We start from the raw sequence: 24,326 nt of genomic DNA, 5'->3' as shown, positions 1-24,326 counted from the left end.
GTCACCACAGCACGCTGCACTCCACGCTGTGAGAACCGTCCGCGTCCGACGTCACCACTGCCCGCTGGACTCCACGCTGTCAGCACCGTCCGTGTCCGACGTCACCGCAGCTTGCTGGACTCCACCCTGTCAGTGCCGCCTGTGTCTGACGTCACCACAGCCCGCTGCACTCCACGCTGTCAGCACCGAACGTGTCCGACGTCTCCACAGCTTTCTGTACTCCACCCTGTCAGTGCCGTCTGCGTCCGACGTCACCACAGCCCGCTGCACCCCTTGCTGTGTGCACTGTTTGCGTCCGGCGCCACCACAGCCCGCTGCACTCCACGCTGTGTGCACCGTGCGCGTCCGACGACACCACAGCCCGCTGCACACAACGCTGTCAGCACCATCCGCGTCCGACGTCACCGCAGCCCGCTGCATTCCACGCTGTCAGCACCGACCGTGTCCGACGTCTCCACGGCTTTCTGTACTCCACCCTGTCAGTGCCGTCTGCGTCCGACGTCACCACAGACCGCTGCACTCCACGCTGTCATCACCGACCGCGTCCGACACACCACCGCCCACTGGACTCCACACTGTCGGCACCGTCCGCGTCCGAAGTCAGCACATGCCGCTGCACTCCATGTTGTGAGCACCGTCCTAGTCCGACGTCACCACAGCCCGCTGGACTCCTTTCTGTCAGCACCGTCCGTGTCCGACGTCATCACAGCCGGCTGCACTCCACCCTGTCAGTGCCGTCTGTGTCTGATGTCACCACAGCTCGCTGCACTCCACGCTGCCAGCACCGTCCGCGTCCAACACACCACAGCCCACCGGACTCCACACTGTCAGCACCGTCCACGTCCGACGTCAGCACATGCCGCTGCACTCAACTCTGTGGGCACCGTCCGCGTCCAACATCACCACAGCCCGTTGGACTCCAAGCTGTGAGCACCATCCGAGTCCAACATCACCACAGCCCGCTGCGCTCCACGCAGTCAGCACTGTCCGGGTCTGACATCACCACAGCCCGCTGGACTCCACGCTGTCAGCACCGTCCGCGTCCGACGTCACGACAGCCTGCTGGACTCGACGCTGTCAGCACCGTTCGTTTCCGACGTCACCACAGCCCACTGGACTTTATACTGTCAGCACCGTCCGCGTCCGCCGTCACCAAAGGCCACTGCACTCCACGCTGTCAGCGCCGTCCGTGTCCGACGTCACCACAGCCCGCTGCACTCCACGCTGTCAGCACCGTCCGTGTCCGAAGTCACCACAGCCTGCTGGACTCCACGCTGTCAGCAGCGTCCGTGTCCGACGTCACCACAGCCCGCTGCACCATACGCTGTCAGCACCGTTCGCTTTCGACGTCACCACAGCCCGCTGGACTCCAATCTGTCACCAACGTCCGCTTCCGACGTCAACACAGCACACTGTACTCCACGCTGTCAGCACCGTCCACGTCCGTTGTCACCACAGACCGCTGCACTCCACGCTGTCAGCGCCGTCCGTATCCGACGTCACCACAGGCCGCTGGACTCCAGGCTGTCAGCACCATCCTCGTTTGACGTCACCACAGCCCGCAGCACTCCACGCTGTGAGCACCGTCCGCGTCCAACACACAACAGCCCGTTGGACTCCATGCTGTGAGCACCATCCGTGTCCGATGTCACCACAACCCGCTGCACTCCACGCTGTCAGCACCGTACAGGTCTCACATCACCACAGCCTGCTGCACTACACGCTGTCAGCACCGTCTGCATCCGACGTCACCACAGCCCGCTGGAATCTACGTTGTCAGCACCGCCCGGGTCTGACTTCACCACAGCCCGCTGCACTCCACGCTGTCAGCACCATCCGCGTCCGACGTCACCACAGCCCGCTGGACACCACGCTGTCAGCACCGTCCGCGTCCGATGTCTTCACAGCCCACAGGACTCCACACTGTCAGCACCATCCGCGTCCGACGTCACCACAGCCAGCTGCACTCCATGCTGCCATCACCGTCCGCGTCCAACTTCACCACAGCACGCTGCACTCCACGCTGTGAGCACCGCCCGCGTCCGACGTCACCACAGCCCGCCGCACTACACGCTGTCAGCACCGTCCGTGTCCGACGCCACCACAGCACGCTGCACTCCACGCTGTCAGCACCATCCGTGACCGACGTCACCACAGCCTGCTACACTCCACGCTGTCAGTGCCGGCTGTGTCCGGCGTCATCCCCGCCCGCTGCAATCCTCGCTGTGAGCACCGTCCGCGTCTGACGTCACCACAGCCCGCTGCACTCCACGCCGTCAGCACAGTCCGCGTATGACGTCACCACTGCCTGCAGCAGTCCACACTGTAAGCATCGTCCATGTCCGACGTCACCACAGCCCGCTGCAATCCACGCTCTCAGCACAGTCCGTGTCCGATTTCACCACAGCCCGCTGGACTCCATGCTGTCAGCACCGTCCGTGTCCGACTTCACCGCAGCTTGCTGGACTCCACCCTGTCAGTGCCGCCTGTGTCTGAAGTCACCACAGCCCGCTGCACTCCACGCTGTCAGCACTGTCCGCGTCCGACGTCTTCACAGCCCACAGGACTCCACACTGTCAGCACCGCCCTCGTCCGACGTTACCACAGCCCGCTGCACTCCAAGCTGTGAGCGCCATCGGTGACCGACGTCACAACAGCACGCTGCGCTCCACGCGGTGAGCACCGTCCGCGTCCGACGTTACCACAGCCCGCTGCACTCCACGCTGTGAGCGCCATCGGTGACCGACGTCACAACAGCACGATGCGCTCCACGCGGTGAGCACCGTCCGCGTCCGACGTCACCACTGCCCGCTGGACTCCAAGCTGTCAGCACCGACCGTGTCCGACGCCTCCACAGCTTGCTGTACTCCACTCTATCAGTGCCGTCTATGTCCGACGTCACCACAGCCCGCTGCTGTTTACGATGTGTGCACCGTTCGCGTCCGACGTCACCACAGCCCGCTGCATTCCACGCTGTCAGCACCGTCCGTGTCCGAAGTCACCACAGCCTGCTGGACTCCACGCTGTCAGCAGCGTCCGTGTCCGACGTCACCACAGCCTGCTGCACTCCACGCTTTCAGTGCCGTCTGTGTCCGACGTCACTACAGCCCACTGCACTCCACGCTGTCAGCGCCGTCCGTGTCCGACGTCACCACAGCCCGCTGCTCTCCTCGCTGTGTGCACCGTCCGCGTCTAACGTCACCACAGCCCGCAGCACTCCACGCTGTCAGCACAGTCCGTGTCCGACGTAACCACAGCCTGCTGGACTCCTCGCTGTCAGCACCTTCCGGGTCTGACATCACCACAGCCCGCTGCACTCCACGCAGTCAGCACCGTGCGCGTCCGACGTCACCAAATCCCGCTGGACTCCACGCTGTCAGCACCGTCCATGTCCGACGTCACCACAGCACGCTGCACTTCACGCTGTCAGCACCGTCCACGTCTGACGTCACAACAGCCCACTGCACTCCACGCTGTGAGCATTGCCCGCGTACAACGTCGCCACAGCCTGGTGCACTCCACGCTGTCAGCACCGTCCGTGTCTGACGTCACCACAGCCGGCTCGATTCCACGCTGTCAGCACCGTCCGTGTCCGACGTCACCACTGAATGCAGCAGTCCACGCTGTGAGCATCGTTCATGTCCGACGTCACCACACCCCGCTGCACTCCATGCTGTCAGCACTGACTCCGTCCGACATCACCACAGCCTGCAGCACTCCACGCTGTGAGCACCGTCCGTGTCCGAGGTTCCCACAGCCCGCTGCACTCCACTCTGTCATCACCGTCCGCTTCCGACGTCACCACAGCCGCCTGGACTCCACGCTGTCAGCACCGTCCATGTCCGACGTCACCACAGCCCGCTGCAATCCACGCTGTGAGCGCCATCGGTGACCGACGTCACAACAGCACGATGCGCTCCACGCGGTGAGCACCGTCCGCGTCCGACGTCACCACTGCCCGCTGGACTCCAAGCTGTCAGCACCGACCGTGTCCGACGTCTCCACAGCTTGCTGTACTCCACTCTATCAGTGCCGTCTATGTCCGACGTCACCACAGCCCGCTGCTGTTTACGATGTGTGCACCGTTCGCGTCCGACGTCACCACAGCCCGCTGCATTCCACGCTGTCGGCACCGTCCGTGTCCGAAGTCACCACAGCCTGCTGGACTCCACGCTGTCAGCAGCGTCCGTGTCCGACGTCACCACAGCCTGCTGCACTCCACGCTTTCAGTGCCGTCTGTGTCCGACGTCACTACAGCCCACTGCACTCCACGCTGTCAGCGCCGTCCGTGTCCGACGTCACCACAGCCCGCTGCTCTCCTCGCTGTGTGCACCGTCCGCGTCTAACGTCACCACAGCCCGCAGCACTCCACGCTGTCAGCACAGTCCGTGTCCGACGTAACCACAGCCTGCTGGACTCCTCGCTGTCAGCACCTTCCGGGTCTGACATCACCACAGCCCGCTGCACTCCACGCAGTCAGCACCGTGCGCGTCCGACGTCACCAAATCCCGCTGGACTCCACGCTGTCAGCACCGTCCATGTCCGACGTCACCACAGCCCGCTGCTGTTTACGATGTGTGCACCGTTCGCGTCCGACGTCACCACAGCCCGCTGCATTCCACGCTGTCAGCACCGTCCGTGTCCGAAGTCACCACAGCCTGCTGGACTCCACGCTGTCAGCACAGTCCGTGTCCGACGTAACCACAGCCTGCTGGACTCCTCGCTGTCAGCACCTTCCGGGTCTGACATCACCACAGCCCGCTGCACTCCACGCAGTCAGCACCGTCTGCGTCCGACGTCACCACAGCCCGCTGGACTCTACGCTGTCAGCACCGCACGGGTCTGACTTCACCACAGCCGGCTGCACTCCACGCTGTCAGCACCGTCCGCCTCCGACGTCACCACAGCCCGCTGGACTCCACGCTGTCAGCACCGTCTGCGTCCGACGTCACCACAGCCCGCTGGACTCTACGCTGTCAGCACCGCACGGGTCTGACTTCACCACAGCCCGCTGCACTCCACGCCGTCAGCACCGTCCGCGTCTGACGTCACCACTGCCTGCAGCAGTCCACACTGTGAGCATCGTCCATGTCCGACGTCACCACAGCCCGCTGCACTCCACGGTGTCAGCACCGTCCCCGTTGACATCACCACAGCCTGCAGCACTCCACGCTGTGAGCACCGTCGTGTCCGACATCATCACAGCCCGCTGCACTCCACTCTGTCATCACCGTCCGCTTCCGACGTCAACACAGCCCCGTGGACTCCACGCTGTCAGCACCGTCCGTGTCCGACGTCACCACAGCCCGCTGCAATCCACGCTGTCAGCACAGTCCGCGTCCGATGTCACCACAGCCCGTTGCTCTCCACGCTGTCAGCACCGTCCATGTCCGACGTCAACACAGACCGCTGCACTCCACGCTGTGAGCACCGCCCGCGTCCGACGTCACCACAGCCCGCCGCACTACACGCTGTCAGCACCGTCCGTGTCCGACGTCACCGCAGCTTGCTGGACTCCACTCCGTCAGCGCCGTTTGTGTCCGACGTCACCACAGCCCGCTGCACTCCACGCTGTCAGCACCGTCCGCGTCCGACGTCTTCACAGCCCTCAGGACTCCACACTGTCAGCACCGTCCGCGTCCGACGTCACCACAGCCAGCAGCACTCCACGCTGTGAGCACCGTCCGTGACCGACGTCACCACAGCCCACTGCACTCCACACTGTGTGCACCGTCCGCGTCCGACATCATAACAGCCCGCTGCACTCCACGCTGTCAGCACCGTACGGTTCTCACATCACCACAGCCCGCTGCACACCACGCTGTCAGCACCGCCTGCGTCCGACGTCACCACAGCCCGGTGGACTCCTCGCTGTCAGCACCGTCCGCGTCCGACGTCACCATAGCCTGCAGCACTCCACGCTGTGAGCACCGTCAGTGTACGACTTCACCACAGCCCGCTGGACTAAACAATTTTTGCACCGTTAGTGTCCGACAGCACCACTGCCCGCTGCACTCGATGCTGTCAGCACCGTCCGTGCCCGACGTCACCACAGCCAGCAGCACTCCACGCTGTGAGCATTGTCAGTGTCCAACGTCACCACAGCCCGCTGCACCCCATGCTGTCAGCACCGTCCGCTTCCGACGCCACCACAGCCCGCTGGACTCCAATCTGTCACCAACGTCCGCTACCGACGTCAACACAGCCCACTGGACTCCACGCTGCCAGCACCGACCACGTCCGACGTCACCACAGACCGCTGCACTCTACGTAGTCAGCGCCTTCCGTATCCGACGTCACCACAGCCCGCTGGACTCCAGGCTGTCAGCACCGTCCTCGTTTGACGTCACCACAGCCCGCTGGTCTCTACGCTGTCAGCACCGCCCGGGTCTGACTGCACTACAGCCCGCTGCACTCCACGCTGTGAGCACCGCCCGCGTTCGACGTGACCACAGCCCGGCGCACTACACGCTGTCAGCACCGTCCGTGTCCGGCGTCACCGCAGCTTGCCGGACTCGACCCTGTCAGCGCCGACTGTGTCCGACGTCACCACAGCCCGCTGCACCCCATGCTGTCAGCACCGTCCGCTTCCGACGCCACCACAGCCCGCTGGACTCCAATCTGTCACCAACGTCCGCTTCCGACGTCAACACAGCCCACTGGACTCCACGCTGCCAGCACCGTCCACGTCCGACGTCACCACAGACCGCTGCACTCTACGTTGTCAGCGCCTTCCGTATCCGACGTCACCACAGCCCGCTGGACTCCAGGCTGTCAGCACCGTCCTCGTTTGACGTCACCACAGCCCGCTGGTCTCTACGCCCGGGTCTGACTGCACTACAGCCCACTGCACTCCACACTGTGTGCACCGTCCGTGTCTGACGTCACCACAGCCCGCTGCACTCCACTCTGTCAGCACCATCCGTTTCCGACGTCACCACAGCCGCCTGGACTCCACGCTGTCAGGACCGTCCGTGTCCGATGTCACCACAGCCCGCTGCAATCCACGCTGTCAGCACGGTCCGCGTCCGATGTCACCACAGCCCGTTGCACTCCACGCTGTCAGTACCGTCCACGTCCGACGTCAACACAGCCCACTGGACTCCACGCTGTCAGCACCGTCCACGTCCGACGTCACCACAGACCGCTGCACTCCACGCTGTGAGCACCGTCCGCGTCCAACGTCACAACAGCCCGTTGGACTCCATGCTGTGAGCAACATCCGTGTCCGATGCCACCACAGCCCGCTGCACCACACGCTGTCAGCACCGTCTGCGTCCGACGTCACCACACGCCGCTGGACTCTACGCTGTCAGCACGCCCGGGTCTGACTTCACCACAGTCCGCTGCACTCCACACAGTGAGCACCGCCCGCGTCCGACGTCACCACAGCCCGCTGGACTCCACGCTGTCAGCACCGTCCGTGTCCGACGTCACCGCAGCTTGCTGGACTCCACCCTGTCAGCGCCGTCGGTGTCCGACGTCACCACAGCCCGCCGCACTCCACGCTGTGAGCACCGTCCGCGTCCGACGTCTTCACAGACCACAGGACTCCACACTGTCAGCACCGTCCGCGTCCGACGTCACCACAGCCAGCTGCACTCCATGCTGCCATCACCGTCCGCGTCCGACATCACCACAGCCCGCTGCATTCCACGCTGTGAGCACCGTCGGTGACAGACGTCACCTCAGCGCGCTGCTCTCCACGCTGTGTGCACCGTCCACGTCCGACGTCACCACAGCCCGCTGGACTCCACTCTGTCAGCTCCGTCCGTGTCCGACGTCACCGCAGCTTGCTAGACTCCACCCTCTCAGTGCCGCCTGTGTCCGACGTCACCACAGCCTGCTGCACTCCACGGTGGCAGCGTCGTCCGTGTCCGTCGTCACCACAGCCCGTTGGACTCCACGCTGTCTGCACCGTCCGCGTCCGGCGTCACCACAGAACGCTGCACTCCACGCTGTGAGCACCGTCCGCGTCCGACGTCACCGCAGCTTGCTGGACTCCACCCTGTCAGCACCGTCCGTGTCCGACGTCACCGCAGCTTGCTGGACTCCACCCAGTCAGTGCCGCCTGTGTCCGACGTCACCACAGCCCGCTGCACTCCACGCTGTCAGCACCGACCGTGTCCGACGTCTCCAGAGCTTTCTGTACTCCACCCTGTCAGTGCCGTCTGCGTCCGACGTTACCACAGACCGCTGCATTCCACGCTGTCAGCACCGTCCGCGTCCGACGTCACCACAGCCCACTGGACTCCACACTGTCAGCACCGTCCGCGTCCGACGTCACCTCAGCCCGCTGCACTCCGCGCTGTCAGCGCCGTCCGTGACCAACGTCACCACAGCCCGCTGCACTCCATGCTGAGTGCTCTGTCCGCGTCCGACCACACCACAGCCCGCTGCACACAACGCTGTCAGCACCATCCGCGTCCGACGTCACCGCAGCCCGCTGCACTCCACGCTGTCAGCACCGACCGTGTCCGACATCTCCACAGCTCTCTGTACTCCACCCTGTCAGTGCCGTCTGCGTCCGACGTCACCACAGACCGCTGCACTCCACGCTGTCATCACTGACCGCGTCCAACACACCACCGCCCACTGGACTCCACACTGTCAGCACCGTCCGCGTCCGAAGTCAGCACATGCCGCTGCACTCCATGCTGTGAGCACCGTCCTAGTCCGACGTCACCACAGCCCGCTGGACTCCTTTCTGTCAGCACCGTCCGTGTCCGACGTCACCACAGCCGGCTGCACTCCACCCTGTCAGTGCCGTCTGTGTCTGACGTCACCACAGCTCGCTGCACTCCACGCTGCCAGCACCGTCCGCGTCCAACACACCACAGCCCACCGGACTCCACACTGTCAGCACCATCCGCGTCCGACGTCAGCACATGCCGCTGCACTCAACTCTGTGAGCACCGTCCGCGTCCAACATCACCACAGCCCCCTGGACTCCATGCTGTGAGCACCATCCGTGTCCAACATCACCACAGCCCGCTGCGCTCCACGCAGTCAGCACTGTCCGGGTCTGACATCACCACAGCCCGCTGGACTCCACGCTGTCAGCACCGTCCGCGTCCGACGTCACGACAGCCTGCTGGACTCGACACTGTCAGCACCGTTCGTTTCCGACGTCACCACAGCCCACTGGACTTTATACTGTCAGCACCGTCTGCGTCCGCCGTCACCAAAGCCCACTGCACTCCACGCTGTCAGCGCCGTCCGTGTCCGACGTCACCACAGCCCGCTGCTCTTTACGCTGTGTGCACCGTCCGCGTCCGACGTCACCACAGCCCGCTTCACTCCACGCTGTCAGCACCGTCCATGTCCGAAGTCACCACAGCCTGCTGGACTCCACGCTGTCAGCAGCGTCCGTGTCCGACGTCACCACAGCCCGCTGCACTCCACGCTGTCAGCGCCGTCCGTATCCGACGTCACCACAGCCCGCTGCTCTTTACGCTGTGTGCACCGTCCGCGTCCGACGTCACCACAGCCCGCTGGACTCCAATCTGTCACCAACGTCCGCATCCGACGTCAACACAGCCCACTGGACTCCACGCTGTCAGCACCGTCCACGTCCGACGTCACCACAGACCGCTGCACTCCACGCTGTCAGCGCCGTCCGTATCCGACGTCACCACAGCCCGCTGGACTCCACGCTGTCAGCACCGTCCGTGTCCGACGTCACCACAGCCCACTGGACTCCACGCCGTCAGCACCGTCCGCGTCCGACGTCACCACAGCCCGCTGGACACCACGCTGTCAGCACCGTCGGCGTCCGATGTCTTCACAGCCCACAGGACTCCACACTGTCAGCACCGTCCGCGTCCGACGTCACCACAGCCAGCTGCACTCCATGCTGCCATCACCGTCCGCGTCCAACTTCACCACAGCACGCTGCACTCCACGCTGTGAGCATCGCCCGCGTCCGACGTCACCACAGCCCGCCGCACTACACGCTGTCAGCACCGTCCGTGTCCGACGCCACCACAGCACGGTGCACTCCACGCTGTCAGCACCATCCGTGTCCGACGTCACCACAGCCTGCTACGCTCCACGCTGTCAGTGCCGGCTGTGTCCGGCGTCATCCCCGCCCGCTGCAATCCTCGCTGTGAGCACCGTCCGCGTCTGACGTCACCACAGCCCGCTGCACTCCACGCCGTCAGCACCGTCCGCGTATGACGTCACCACTGCCTGCAGCAGTCCACACTTTGTAGCATCGTCCATGTCCGACGTCACCACAGCCCGCTGCACTCCACACTGTCAGCACTGTCCGCGTCCGACGTCTTCACAGCCCACAGGACTCCACATTGTCAGCACCGCCCTCGTCCGACGTCACCACTGCCCGCTGGACTCCACACTGTCAGCACCGACCGTGTCCGACGTCTCCACAGCTTGCTGTACTCCACTCTATCAGTGCCGTCTGTGTCCGACGTCACCACAGCCCGCTGTGCTCCACGCAGTCAGCACCGTCCGGGTCTGACATCACCACAGCCCGCTGCATTCCACGCTGTCAGCACCGTCTGTGTCCAAAGTCACCACAGCCTGCTGGACTCCACGCTGTCAGCAGCGTCCGTGTCCGACGTCACCACAGCCCGCTGCACCCCATGATGTCAGCACCGTCTGCGATAGACGTCACCACAGCCCGCTGGACTCCACACTGTCGGCACCGCATGCGTCCAACGTCACCACAGCCTGCTGCACTCCACGCTTTCAGTGCCGTCTGTGTCCGACGTAACTACAGCCCACTGCACTCCACGCTGTCAGCGCCGTCCGTGTCCGACGTCACCACAGCCCGCTGCTCTCCACGCTGTGTGCACCGTCCGCGTCCGACGTCACCACAGCCCGCAGCACTCCACTTTGTCAGCACAGTCCGTGTCCGACGTAACCGCAGCCTGCTGGACTCCTCGCTGTAAGCACAATCCGGGTCTGACATCACCACAGCCCGCTGCACTCCACGCAGTCAGCACCGTGCGCGTCCGACGTCACCAAATCCCGCTGGACTCCACGCTGTCAGCACCGTCCATGTCCGACGTCACCACAGCACGCTGCACTCCACGCTGTCAGCACCGTCCACGTCCGTCGTCACCACAGCCCACTGCACTCCACGCTGTGAGCACCGCCCGCGTCCGACGTCGCCACAGCCTGGTGCACTCCACGCTGTCAGCACCGTCCGTGTCTGACGTCACCACAGCCGGCTCGATTCCACGCTGTCAGCACCGTCCGTGTCCGACGTCACCACTGATGCAGCAGTCCACGCTGTCAGCACCGTCCACGTCCGACGTCACCACAGACCGCTGCACTCCACGCTGTCAGCGCCGTCCGTATCCGACGTCACCACAGCCCGCTGGACTCCAGGCTGTCAGCACCGTCCTCGTTTGACGTCACCACAGCCCGCTGCACTCCACGCTGTGAGCACCGTACGAGTCCAACGTCACAACAGCCCGTTGGACTCCATGCTGTGTCACCATCCGTGTCCGATGTCACCACAGCCCGCTGCACTCCACGCTGTCAGCACCGTACAGGTCTCACATCACCACAGCCCGCTGCACTACACGCTGTCAGCACCGTCTGCGTCTGACGTCACCACAGCCCGCTGGACTCAACGCTGTCAGCACCGCCCGGGTCTGACTTCACCACAGCCCGCTGCACTCCACGCTGTCAGCACCGTCCGCGTCCGACGTCACCACAGCCCGCTGGACTCCACGCTGTCAGCACCGTCCGCGTCCGATGTCTTCACAGCCCACAGGACTCCACACTGTCAGCACCGTCCGCGTCCGATGTCACCACAGCCAGCTGCACTCCATGCTGCCATCACCGTCCGCGTCCAACTTCACCACAGCCCGCTGCACTCCACGCTGTGAGCACCGCCCGCGTCCGACGTCACCACAGCCCGCCGCACTACACGTTGTCAGCACCGTCTGTGTCCGACGCCACCACAGCCCGCTGCATTCCACGCTGTCAGCACCATCCGTATCCGACGTCACCACAGCCTGCTACACTCCACGCTGTCAGTGCCGGCTGTGTCCGGCGTCACCCCCGCCTGCTGCAATCCTCGCTGTGAGCATCGTCCGCGTCTGACGTCACCACAGCCCGCTGCACTTCACGCCGTCAGCACCGTCCGCGTCTGACGTCACCACTGCCCCCTGCAGTCCACAGTGTGAGCATCGTCATGTCCGACGTCAACACAGACCGCTGTACTCCACGCTGTCAGCACCGTCCGCGTCCGACGTCACCACAGCAGGAAGCACTCCACGCTGTGAGCACCGTCCGTGACCGACGTCACCACAGCCCACTGCACTCCACACTCTGTGCACCGTCCGCGTCCGACGTCACCACAGCCCGCTGGACTCCACGCCGTCAGCACCATCCGTGTCCGACGTCACCGCAGCTTGCTGGACTCCACCCTGTCAGCGCCGTCGGTGTCCGACGTCACCACAGCCCGCCGCACACCACGCTGTGAGCACCGTCCGCGTCCGACGTCTTCACAGACTACAGGACTCAACACTGTCAGCACCGTCCGCGTCCGACGTCACCGCAGCTTGCTAGACTCCACCCTGTCAGTGCCGCCTGTGTCCGACGTCACCACAGCCTGCTGCACTCCACGGTGGCAGCGTCGTCCGTGTCCGTCGTCACCACAGCCCGTTTGACTCCACGCTGTCTGCACCGTCCGCGTCCGTCGTCACCACAGCACGCTGCACTCCACGCTGTGAGAACCGTCCGCGTCCGACGTCACCACTGCCCGCTGGACTCCACGCTGTCAGCACCGTCCGTGTCCGACGTCACCGCAGCTTGCTGGACTCCACCCTGTCAGTGCCGCCTGTGTCAGACGTCACCACAGCCCGCTGCACTCCACGCTGTCAGCACCGAACGTGTCCGACGTCTCCACAGCTTTCTGTACTCCACCCTGTCAGTGCCGTCTGCGTCCGACGTCACCACAGCCCGCTGCACCCCTTGCTGTGTGCACTGTTTGCGTCCGGCGCCACCACAGCCCGCTGCACTCCACGCTGTGTGCACCGTGCGCGTCCGACGACACCACAGCCCGCTGCACACAACGCTGTCAGCACCATCCGCGTCTGACGTCACCGCAGCCCGCTGGACTCCACGCTGTCAGCCCCGTCCGTGTCCGACGTCACTACAGCTTGCTGGACTCCACCCTGTCAGTGCCGCCTGTGTCTGACGTCACCGCAGCCCACTGGACTCCACACTGTCAGCACCGTCCGCGTCCGACGTCACCTCAGCCCGCTGCACTCCGCGCTGTCAGTGCCGTCCGTGACCAACGTCACCACAGCCCGCTGCACTCCATGCTGAGTGCTCCGTCCGCGTCCGACCACACCACAGCCCGCTGCACACAACGCTGTCAGCACCATCCGCGTCCGACGTCACCGCAGCCCGCTGCATTCCACGCTGTCAGCACCGACCGTGTCCGACGTCTCCACGGCTTTCTGTACTCCACCCTGTCAGTGCCGTCTGCGTCCGACGTCACCACAGACCGCTGCACTCCACGCTGTCATCACCGACCGCGTCCGACACACCACCGCCCACTGGACTCCACACTGTCGGCACCGTCCGCGTCCGAAGTCAGCACATGCCGCTGCACTCCATGTTGTGAGCACCGTCCTAGTCCGACGTCACCACAGCCCGCTGGACTCCTTTCTGTCAGCACCGTCCGTGTCCGACGTCATCACAGCCGGCTGCACTCCACCCTGTCAGTGCCGTCTGTGTCTGATGTCACCACAGCTCGCTGCACTCCACGCTGCCAGCACCGTCCGCGTCCAACACACCACAGCCCACCGGACTCCACACTGTCAGCACCGTCCACGTCCGACGTCAGCACATGCCGCTGCACTCAACTCTGTGGGCACCGTCCGCGTCCAACATCACCACAGCCCGTTGGACTCCAAGCTGTGAGCACCATCCGAGTCCAACATCACCACAGCCCGCTGCGCTCCACGCAGTCAGCACTGTCCGGGTCTGACATCACCACAGCCCGCTGGACTCCACGCTGTCAGCACCGTCCGCGTCCGACGTCACGACAGCCTGCTGGACTCGACGCTGTCAGCACCGTTCGTTTCCGACGTCACCACAGCCCACTGGACTTTATACTGTCAGCACCGTCCGCGTCCGCCGTCACCAAAGGCCACTGCACTCCACGCTGTCAGCGCCGTCCGTGTCCGACGTCACCACAGCCCGCTGCACTCCACGCTGTCAGCACCGTCCGTGTCCGAAGTCACCACAGCCTGCTGGACTCCACGCTGTCAGCAGCGTCCGTGTCCGACGTCACCACAGCCCGCTGCACCATACGCTGTCAGCACCGTTCGCTTTCGACGTCACCACAGCCCGCTGGACTCCAATCTGTCACCAACGTCCGCTTCCGACGTCAACACAGCACACTGTACTCCACGCTGTCAGCACCGTCCACGTCCGTTGTCACCACAGACCGCTGCACTCCACGCTGTCAGCGCCGTCCGTATCCGACGTCACCACAGGCCGCTGGACTCCAGGCTGTCAGCACCATCCTCGTTTGACGTCACCACAGCCCGCAGCACTCCACGCTGTGAGCACCGTCCGCGTCCAACACACAACAGCCCGTTGGACTCCATGCTGTGAGCACCATCCGTGTCCGATGTCACCACAACCCGCTGCACTCCACGCTGTCAGCACCGTACAGGTCTCACATCACCACAGCCTGCTGCACTACACGCTGTCAGCACCGTCTGCATCCGACGTCACCACAGCCCGCTGGAATCTACGTTGTCAGCACCGCCCGGGTCTGACTTCACCACAGCCCGCTGCACTCCACGCTGTCAGCACCATCCGCGTCCGACGTCACCACAGCCCGCTGGACACCACGCTGTCAGCACCGTCCGCGTCCGATGTCTTCACAGCCCACAGGACTCCACACTGTCAGCACCATCCGCGTCCGACGTCACCACAGCCAGCTGCACTCCATGCTGCCATCACCGTCCGCGTCCAACTTCACCACAGCACGCTGCACTCCACGCTGTGAGCACCGCCCGCGTCCGACGTCACCACAGCCCGCCGCACTACACGCTGTCAGCACCGTCCGTGTCCGACGCCACCACAGCACGCTGCACTCCACGCTGTCAGCACCATCCGTGACCGACGTCACCACAGCCTGCTACACTCCACGCTGTCAGTGCCGGCTGTGTCCGGCGTCATCCCCGCCCGCTGCAATCCTCGCTGTGAGCACCGTCCGCGTCTGACGTCACCACAGCCCGCTGCACTCCACGCCGTCAGCACAGTCCGCGTATGACGTCACCACTGCCTGCAGCAGTCCACACTGTAAGCATCGTCCATGTCCGACGTCACCACAGCCCGCTGCAATCCACGCTCTCAGCACAGTCCGTGTCCGATTTCACCACAGCCCGCTGGACTCCATGCTGTCAGCACCGTCCGTGTCCGACTTCACCGCAGCTTGCTGGACTCCACCCTGTCAGTGCCGCCTGTGTCTGAAGTCACCACAGCCCGCTGCACTCCACGCTGTCAGCACTGTCCGCGTCCGACGTCTTCACAGCCCACAGGACTCCACACTGTCAGCACCGCCCTCGTCCGACGTTACCACAGCCCGCTGCACTCCAAGCTGTGAGCGCCATCGGTGACCGACGTCACAACAGCACGCTGCGCTCCACGCGGTGAGCACCGTCCGCGTCCGACGTTACCACAGCCCGCTGCACTCCACGCTGTGAGCGCCATCGGTGACCGACGTCACAACAGCACGATGCGCTCCACGCGGTGAGCACCGTCCGCGTCCGACGTCACCACTGCCCGCTGGACTCCAAGCTGTCAGCACCGACCGTGTCCGACGCCTCCACAGCTTGCTGTACTCCACTCTATCAGTGCCGTCTATGTCCGACGTCACCACAGCCCGCTGCTGTTTACGATGTGTGCACCGTTCGCGTCCGACGTCACCACAGCCCGCTGCATTCCACGCTGTCAGCACCGTCCGTGTCCGAAGTCACCACAGCCTGCTGGACTCCACGCTGTCAGCAGCGTCCGTGTCCGACGTCACCACAGCCTGCTGCACTCCACGCTTTCAGTGCCGTCTGTGTCCGACGTCACTACAGCCCACTGCACTCCACGCTGTCAGCGCCGTCCGTGTCCGACGTCACCACAGCCCGCTGCTCTCCTCGCTGTGTGCACCGTCCGCGTCTAACGTCACCACAGCCCGCAGCACTCCACGCTGTCAGCACAGTCCGTGTCCGACGTAACCACAGCCTGCTGGACTCCTCGCTGTCAGCACCTTCCGGGTCTGACATCACCACAGCCCGCTGCACTCCACGCAGTCAGCACCGTGCGCGTCCGACGTCACCAAATCCCGCTGGACTCCACGCTGTCAGCACCGTCCATGTCCGACGTCACCACAGCACGCTGCACTTCACGCTGTCAGCACCGTCCACGTCTGACGTCACAACAGCCCACTGCACTCCACGCTGTGAGCATTGCCCGCGTACAACGTCGCCACAGCCTGGTGCACTCCACGCTGTCAGCACCGTCCGTGTCTGACGTCACCACAGCCGGCTCGATTCCACGCTGTCAGCACCGTCCGTGTCCGACGTCACCACTGAATGCAGCAGTCCACGCTGTGAGCATCGTTCATGTCCGACGTCACCACACCCCGCTGCACTCCATGCTGTCAGCACTGACTCCGTCCGACATCACCACAGCCTGCAGCACTCCACGCTGTGAGCACCGTCCGTGTCCGAGGTTCCCACAGCCCGCTGCACTCCACTCTGTCATCACCGTCCGCTTCCGACGTCACCACAGCCGCCTGGACTCCACGCTGTCAGCACCGTCCATGTCCGACGTCACCACAGCCCGCTGCAATCCACGCTGTGAGCGCCATCGGTGACCGACGTCACAACAGCACGATGCGCTCCACGCGGTGAGCACCGTCCGCGTCCGACGTCACCACTGCCCGCTGGACTCCAAGCTGTCAGCACCGACCGTGTCCGACGTCTCCACAGCTTGCTGTACTCCACTCTATCAGTGCCGTCTATGTCCGACGTCACCACAGCCCGCTGCTGTTTACGATGTGTGCACCGTTCGCGTCCGACGTCACCACAGCCCGCTGCATTCCACGCTGTCAGCACCGTCCGTGTCCGAAGTCACCACAGCCTGCTGGACTCCACGCTGTCAGCAGCGTCCGTGTCCGACGTCACCACAGCCTGCTGCACTCCACGCTTTCAGTGCCGTCTGTGTCCGACGTCACTACAGCCCACTGCACTCCACGCTGTCAGCGCCGTCCGTGTCCGACGTCACCACAGCCCGCTGCTCTCCTCGCTGTGTGCACCGTCCGCGTCTAACGTCACCACAGCCCGCAGCACTCCACGCTGTCAGCACAGTCCGTGTCCGACGTAACCACAGCCTGCTGGACTCCTCGCTGTCAGCACCTTCCGGGTCTGACATCACCACAGCCCGCTGCACTCCACGCAGTCAGCACCGTGCGCGTCCGACGTCACCAAATCCCGCTGGACTCCACGCTGTCAGCACCGTCCATGTCCGACGTCACCACAGCACGCTGCACTTCACGCTGTCAGCACCGTCCACGTCTGACGTCACAACAGCCCACTGCACTCCACGCTGTGAGCATTGCCCGCGTACAACGTCGCCACAGCCTGGTGCACTCCACGCTGTCAGCACCGTCCGTGTCTGACGTCACCACAGCCGGCTCGACTCCACGCTGTCAGCACCGTCCGTGTCCGACGTCACCACTGAATGCAGCAGTCCACGCTGTGAGCATCGTTCATGTCCGACGTCACCACACCCCGCTGCACTCCATGCTGTCAGCACCGACTCCGTCCGACATCACCACAGCCTGCAGCACTCCACGCTGTGAGCACCGTCCGTGTCCGAGGTTCCCACAGCCCGCTGCACTCCACTCTGTCATCACCGTCCGCTTCCGACGTCACCACAGCCGCCTGGACTCCACGCTGTCAGCACCGTCCATGTCCGACGTCACCACAGCCCGCTGCAATCCACGCTGTCAGCACAGTCCGTGTCCGGCGTCACCACAGCCCGTTGCACTCCACGCTGTCAGCACCGTCCACGTCCGACGTCACCACATCCCGCCGCACTACACGCTGTGAGCACCGTACGTGTCCAACGTCACAACAGCCCGTTGGACTCCATTCTGTGAGCACCATCCGAGTCCGATGTCACCACAGCCCGTTTCACTCCACGCTGTCAGCACCGTCCACATCCGACGTCACCACAGCAAGAAGCACTCCACGCTGTGAGCACCGTCCGTGTCCGACGCCACCACAGCCCGCTGCACTCCAAGCTGTCAGCACCATCCGTGTCCGACGTCATCACAGCCTGCTACACTCCATGCTGTCAGTGCCGGCTGTGTCCGGCGTCAGCCCCGCCTGCTGCAATCCTCGCTGTGAGCATCGTCCGCGTCTGACGTCACCACAGCCCGCTGCACTCCACGCCGTCTGCACCGTCCGCGTCTGACGTCACCACTACCTGCTGCAGTCCACACTGTGAGCATCGTCCATGTCCGACGTCAACACAGACCGCTGCACTCCACGCTGTCAGCACCGTCCGCGTCCGACGTCACCACAGCAAGAAGCACTCCACGCTGTGAGCACCGTCCGTGACCGACGTCACCACAGCCCACTGCACTCCACACTGTGTGCAGCGTCCGCGTCCGACGTCACCACAGCCCGCTGCACTCCACGCTGTTAGCATTGTCCGCGTCCGGCAGCACCACAGCCTGCTGGACTCGACACTGTCAGCACCGTCCGCGTCCGACGTCACCACACCCCGCTGCACTCCACGCTGTCAGCGCCGTACCACTTTGACGTCACCACAGCCTGCTGCACTCAACACTGCGTGCACCGTCCGCGTCCGACGACACCACAACCCGCTGCACACAACGCTGTCAGCACCGTCCACGTCCGACGTCAACACAGACCGCTGCACTCCACGCTGTCAGGACCGTCCGCGTCCGACACCACCACAGCCCACTGCGCTCCACGCTGTGAGCACCGCCCGCGTCCGACGTCGCCACAGCCTGGTGCACTCCACGCTGTCAGCACCGTCTGTGTCTGACGTCACCACAGCCCGCTGCACTCCACGCTGTGAGCGCCATCGGTGACCGACGTCACCACAGCGCGCTTCTCTCCACGCTGTGTGCACCGTCAAAGTCCGACGTCACCACAGCCCGCTGGACTCCACTCTGTCAGCTCCGTCCGTGTCCGACGTCACCACAGCCTGCTGCACTCCACAGTGTCAGCGTCGTCCGTGTCCGTCGTCACCACAGACTGTTGGACTCCACGCTGTCAGCACTGTCCGCGTCCGACGTCACAACAGCACGCTGCACGCCACGCTGTGAGCACCGTCCGCGTCCGACGTCACCACTGCCCGCTGGACTCCACGCTGTCAGCACCGACCGTGTCCGACGTCTCCACAGCTTGCTGTACTCCACCTTGTCATTGCGTCTGTGTCCGACGTCACCACAGCCCGTTGCACTCCACGCTGTTAGCACCGTCCGCGTCCGACGTCACCACAGCCCGCTGCAATCCACGCTGTCAGCACAGTCCGTGTCCGATTTCACCACAGCCCGTTGCACTCCACGCTGTCAGCACCGTCCACGTCCGACGTCAACACAGACCGCTGCACTCCACGCTGTCAGGACCGTCCGCGTCCGACATCACCACAGCCCACTGCGCTCCACGCTGTGAGCACCGCCCGCGTCCGACGTCGCCACAGCCTGGTGCACTCCACGCTGTCAGCACCATCTGTGTCTGACGTCACCACAGCCGGCTCGATTCCACGCTGTCAGCACCGTCCGTGTCCGACGTCACCACTGAATGCAGCAGTCAACGCTGTGAGAATCGTTCATGTCCGACGACACCACACCCCGCTGCACTCCATGCTGTCAGCACCGACCCCGTCCGACATCACCACAGCCTGCAGCACTCCACGCTGTGAGCACCGTCCGTGTCCGACGTCACCACAGCCCGCTGCACTCCACTCTGTCATCACCGTCCGCTTCCGACGTCACCACAGCCGCCTGGACTCCACGCTGTCAGCACCGTCCGTGTCCGACGTCACCACAGCCCGCTGCAATCCACGCTGTCAGCACAGTCCGTGTCCGATTTCACCACAGCCCGTTGCACTCCACGCTGTCAGCACCGTCCACGTCCGACGTCAATACAGACCGCTGCACTCCACGCTGTCAGGACCGTCCGCGTCCGACGTCACCACGGCCAGCAGCACTCCACGCTGTGAGCACCATCAGTGTCCAACGTCACCACAGCCCGCTGCACCCCACGCTGTCAGCTCCGTCCGTATCCGACGTCACCACAGCCCGCTGGACTCCAGTCTGTCAGCACCGTCCTCGTTTGACGTCACCACAGCCCGCTGCACTCCACGCTGTGAGCACCGTCCGCGTCCAACGTCACAACAGCCCGTTGGACTCCATGCTGTGAGCACCATCTGTGTCCGATGTCACCACAGCCCGCTACACTCCACGCTGTCAGCACCGTACAGGTCTCACATCACCACAGCCCACTGCACTACACGCTGTCAGCACCGTCTGCGTCCGACGTCACCACAGCCCGCTGGACTCTACGCTGTCAGCACCGCCCGGGTCTGACTTCACCACAGCCCGCTGCACTCCACGCTGTCAGCACCGTCCGCGTCCGACGTCACCACAGCCCGCTGGATTCCACGCTGTCAGCACCGTCCGCGTCCGATGTCTTCACAGCCCACAGGACTCCACACTGTCAGCACCGTCCGCGTCCGATGTCACCACAGCCAGCTGCACTCCATGCTGCCATCACCGTCCGCGTCCAACTTCACCACAGCCTGCTGCACTCCACGCTGTGAGCACCGCCCGCGTCCGACGTCACCACAGCCCGCCGCACTACACGCTGTCAGCACCGTCCATGTCCGACGCCACCACAGCCCGCTGCACTCCACGCTGTCAGCACCATCCGTGTCCGACGTCACCACAGCCTGCTACACTCCACGCTGCCAGTGCCAGCTGTGTCCGGCGTCACCTCCGCCTGCTGCAATCCTCGCTGTGAGCATCGTCCGCGTCTGACGTCACCACAGCCCGCTGCACTCCACGCCGTCAGCACCGTCCGCGTCCGACGTCACCACAGCAAGAAGCACTCCACGCTGTGAGCACCGTCCGTGACCGACGTCACCACAGCCCACTGCACTCCACACTGTGTGCACCGTCCGCGTCCGACGTCACCACAGCCCGCTGCACTCCACGCTGTTAGCACTGTCCGCGTCTGACAGCACCACAGCCTGCTGGACTCGACACTGTCAGCAACGTCCGCGTCCGACGTCATCACACCCCGCTGCACTCCACGCTGTCAGCGCCGTACCTCTTTGACGTCACCACAGCCTGCTGCACTCAACGCTGTGTGCACCGTCCGCGTCCGACGACACCACAACCCGCTGCACACAACGCTGTCAGCACCGTCCGCGTCCGACGTCACCACAGCCCGCTGGACTCCATGCTGTCAGCACCGTAAGTGTCCGACGTCACCGCAGCTTGCTGGACTCCACCCTGTCAGTGCCGCCTGTGTCCGACGTCACCGTAGCCCGCTGCACTCCAGGCTGTCAGCACCGTCCGCGTACAACGTCTTCACATCCCACAGGACTCCACACTGTCAGCACCGCACTCGTCCGACGTCACCACAGCCCCTTGCATTCCACGCTGTGATCGCCATCGGTGACCGACGTCACCACAGCGCGCTTCTCTCCACGCTGTGTGCACCGTCAACGTCCGACGTCACCACAGCCCGCTGGACTCCACTCTGTCAGCTCCGTCCGTGTCCGACGTCACCACAGCCTGCTGCACTCCACAGTGTCAGCGTCGTCCGTGTCCGTCGTCACCACAGCCTGTTGGACTCCACGCTGTCAGCACTGTCCGCGTCCGACGTCACAACAGCACGCTGCACTCCATGCTGTGAGCACCGTCCGCGTCCGACGTCACCACTGCCCACTGGACTCCACGCTGTCAGCACCGACCGTGTCCGACGTCTCCACAGCTTGCTGTACTCCACCCTGTCATTGCGTCTGTGTCCGACGTCACCACAGCCCGCTGCACTCCACGCTGTCAGCACCGTCCGCGTCCGACGTCCCCACAGCCCACTGGACTCCACACTGTCAGCACCGTCCGCGTCCGACGTCACCTCAGGCCGCTGCACTTCGCGCTGTCAGCGCCGTCCGTGACCGACGTCACCACAGCCCGCTGCACTCCATGCTGTGTGCACTGTCCGCGTCCGACGTCACCACAGCCCGCTGCACTACACGCTGTGAGCACCGCCCGCGTCCGTCGTCACCACAGCCTGTTAGACTCCACGCTGTCAGCACTGTCCGCGTCCGACGTCACAACAGCACGCTGCACTCCATGCTGTGAGCACCGTCCGCGTCCGACGACACCACAGCCCGCTGCACACAACGCTGTCAGCACCATCCGCGTCCGACGTCACCGCAGCCCGCTGCACACAACGCTGTCAGCACCATCCGCGTCCGACGTCACCGCAGCCCGCTGCACACCACGCTGTCAGCACCGTCTGCGTCCGACACACCACAGCCCACTGGACTCCACACTGTCAGCACCGTCCGCGTCCGACGTCAGCACATGCCGCTGCACTCCAAGCTGTGAGCACCGTCCGCGTCCAACATCACCACAGCCCGCTGGACTCCATGCTGTGAGCACCATCCGTGTCCAACATCACCACAGCCCGCTGCACTCCACGCAGTCAGCACCGTCCGGGTCTGACATTACCACGGCCTGCTGGACTCCACGCTGTCAGCACCGTCCGCGTCCGACGTCACGACAGCCTGCTGGACTCGACGCTGTCAGCACCGTTCTTGTCCGACGTCACCACAGCCCACTGGACTTTATACTGTCAGCACCGTCCGCGTCCGACGTCACCAAAGGCCACTGCACTGCACGCTGTCAGCGCCGTCCGTGTCCGTCGTCAACACAGCCCGCTGCACTCCACTCTGTCATCACCGTCCGCTTCCGACGTCACCACAGCCGCCTGGACTCCACGCTGTCAGCACCGTCCGTGTCCGACGTCACCACAGCCCGCTGCAATCCACGCTGTGTGCACCGTCCGCGTCCGATGTCACCACACCCCGCTGCACTCCACGCTGTCAGCACCATCCGTGTCCGACGTCACCACAGCCTCCTGGACTCCACGCTGTCAGCAGCGTCCGTGTCCGACGTCACCACAGCCCGCTGCACCCCACGCTGTCAGCACCGTCTGCGTTAGACGTCACCACAGCCCGCTGGACTCCACACTGCCGGCACCGTCCGCGTCCGACGTCACCACAGCCCGCTGCACTCCACGCTGGCAGCACCGTCCGTGTCCGACGTCATCACAGCCTGCTGCACTCCACGCTTTCAGTGCCGTCTGTGTCCGATGTCATCACAGCCCATTGCACTCCACGCTGTCAGCGTCGTGCGTGTCCGACGTCACCACAGCCCGCTGCTCTGCACGCTGTGTTCACCGTCCGCGTCCGACGTCACCACAGCCCGCAGCACTCCACGCTGTCAGCACCGTCCATGTCCGACGTCACCACAGCCTGCTGCACTCCACGCTTTCAGTGCTGTCTGTGTCCGACGTCACCACAGCCCACTGCACTCCACGCTGTGAGCACCGTCCGCTTCTGACGTCACCACAGCCCCCTGCACTCCACGCTGACACCACCGTGGCCTGACGCTCCGCCTACGAAACTCGCCACGCGGCACGCAAGATTACATTCACTTTTACGAATAAAAAAGACCTCTCAGGGCCAAACTACAGTCTTAGAACTACTCTTTAATGCTTATCGTGACATATTACAGCTTTAGTTGCCGCTGCAGTCCCGCACGCCCGTGTACAAGGCCGCCATGCCAGCTACCGCCTGCGATATTTTCTGATGAGGAATATCTCCAGAATTATTATTGGATTTTAATTTGGGATAGTGTGTATCCCTCTTTATAACGAACTGAACTCCGCTGGGGACACTTTCATTCTGGTATCTGAATTTCGGAAGAAATGACAATCCATTCTTCCGCAAGAGCCACAGTCGGAGATGGTATACTGTGTTATTCACAAGAATGAAACTGATGTAAAGATTACACCATGTATTCTTCCGCGTTTACTGGAATCTCACTGGATTTTATTTCACATGGAGCAGGAGCCAACAAGTCTCGAGTACAGTCAAGTACCATAATAGTAAAAAGTTTATTCTGTGCGTTACGCGCACATCGGTAGGAATCGTACATTCAAACAGCTGTACCGGCGCATTTAACTCGGACAGCACTGGCCAGATAGCTGGTCAAC

General features: G+C 64.1%; 3 protein-coding genes across 3 annotated transcripts; all 3 read left to right on the top strand.

Moving 5' to 3' along the window:
• Nucleotides 1-1,645: 1,645 nt before the first annotated feature.
• On the top strand, nt 1,646-6,882 carry LOC124620326 (mucin-6-like). Its single transcript, XM_047146999.1, has 5 exons — nt 1,646-2,025; nt 2,499-2,675; nt 3,208-3,888; nt 4,358-5,673; nt 5,756-6,882. Exons 1-5 carry the CDS (start codon nt 1,646-1,648, stop codon nt 6,880-6,882), a joined length of 3,681 nt encoding a protein of 1,226 aa, XP_047002955.1.
• Nucleotides 6,883-7,231: 349 nt separating this feature from the next.
• LOC124620324 (mucin-6-like) lies at nt 7,232-10,608 on the top strand. The gene is made up of 5 exons (XM_047146998.1): nt 7,232-8,160; nt 8,393-8,659; nt 8,715-8,958; nt 9,041-10,108; nt 10,198-10,608. The coding sequence occupies exons 1-5, from the start codon at nt 7,232-7,234 to the stop codon at nt 10,606-10,608; spliced, it is 2,919 nt and encodes a 972-aa protein (XP_047002954.1).
• A 7,908-nt stretch (nt 10,609-18,516) lies between these two features.
• On the top strand, nt 18,517-23,718 carry LOC124620323 (mucin-5AC-like). Its single transcript, XM_047146997.1, has 8 exons — nt 18,517-18,603; nt 18,728-19,103; nt 19,209-19,353; nt 19,585-20,517; nt 20,635-21,052; nt 21,277-22,040; nt 22,157-22,650; nt 22,733-23,718. The coding sequence occupies exons 1-8, from the start codon at nt 18,517-18,519 to the stop codon at nt 23,716-23,718; spliced, it is 4,203 nt and encodes a 1,400-aa protein (XP_047002953.1).
• Nucleotides 23,719-24,326: the final 608 nt, after the last annotated feature.

Source organism: Schistocerca americana, chromosome 6 (genome assembly GCF_021461395.2).
Source record: "Schistocerca americana isolate TAMUIC-IGC-003095 chromosome 6, iqSchAmer2.1, whole genome shotgun sequence".
In the NCBI taxonomy this organism is placed as follows: domain Eukaryota; kingdom Metazoa; phylum Arthropoda; class Insecta; order Orthoptera; family Acrididae; genus Schistocerca; species Schistocerca americana.
Note: the sequence above shows the minus strand (reverse complement) of the source record. Positions and strands in the feature narration are given on the sequence as shown.

Coding starts and splice junctions, on each gene's coding strand:
- LOC124620326 (XM_047146999.1), top strand. CDS start 1,646: ATGTCACCACAACCCGCTGCACTCCACGCTGTCAGCACCGTACAGGTC. Junction 2,676..3,207: donor AGCACGCTGCGCTCCACGCG/GTGAGCACCGTC, acceptor ACGTCACCACAG/CCCGCAGCACTCCACGCTGT. Junction 5,674..5,755: donor AGCCAGCAGCACTCCACGCT/GTGAGCACCGTC, acceptor ACATCATAACAG/CCCGCTGCACTCCACGCTGT.
- LOC124620324 (XM_047146998.1), top strand. CDS start 7,232: ATGCCACCACAGCCCGCTGCACCACACGCTGTCAGCACCGTCTGCGTC. Junction 8,660..8,714: donor ATGCCGCTGCACTCCATGCT/GTGAGCACCGTC, acceptor CCTTTCTGTCAG/CACCGTCCGTGTCCGACGTC. Junction 10,109..10,197: donor CGCCCGCTGCAATCCTCGCT/GTGAGCACCGTC, acceptor CACTGCCTGCAG/CAGTCCACACTTTGTAGCAT.
- LOC124620323 (XM_047146997.1), top strand. CDS start 18,517: ATGTCCGACGTCAACACAGACCGCTGCACTCCACGCTGTCAGCACCGT. Junction 20,518..20,634: donor ACGCTGTCAGCACCGTACAG/GTCTCACATCAC, acceptor ACTTCACCACAG/CCCGCTGCACTCCACGCTGT. Junction 22,651..22,732: donor ATGCCGCTGCACTCCAAGCT/GTGAGCACCGTC, acceptor ACATCACCACAG/CCCGCTGCACTCCACGCAGT.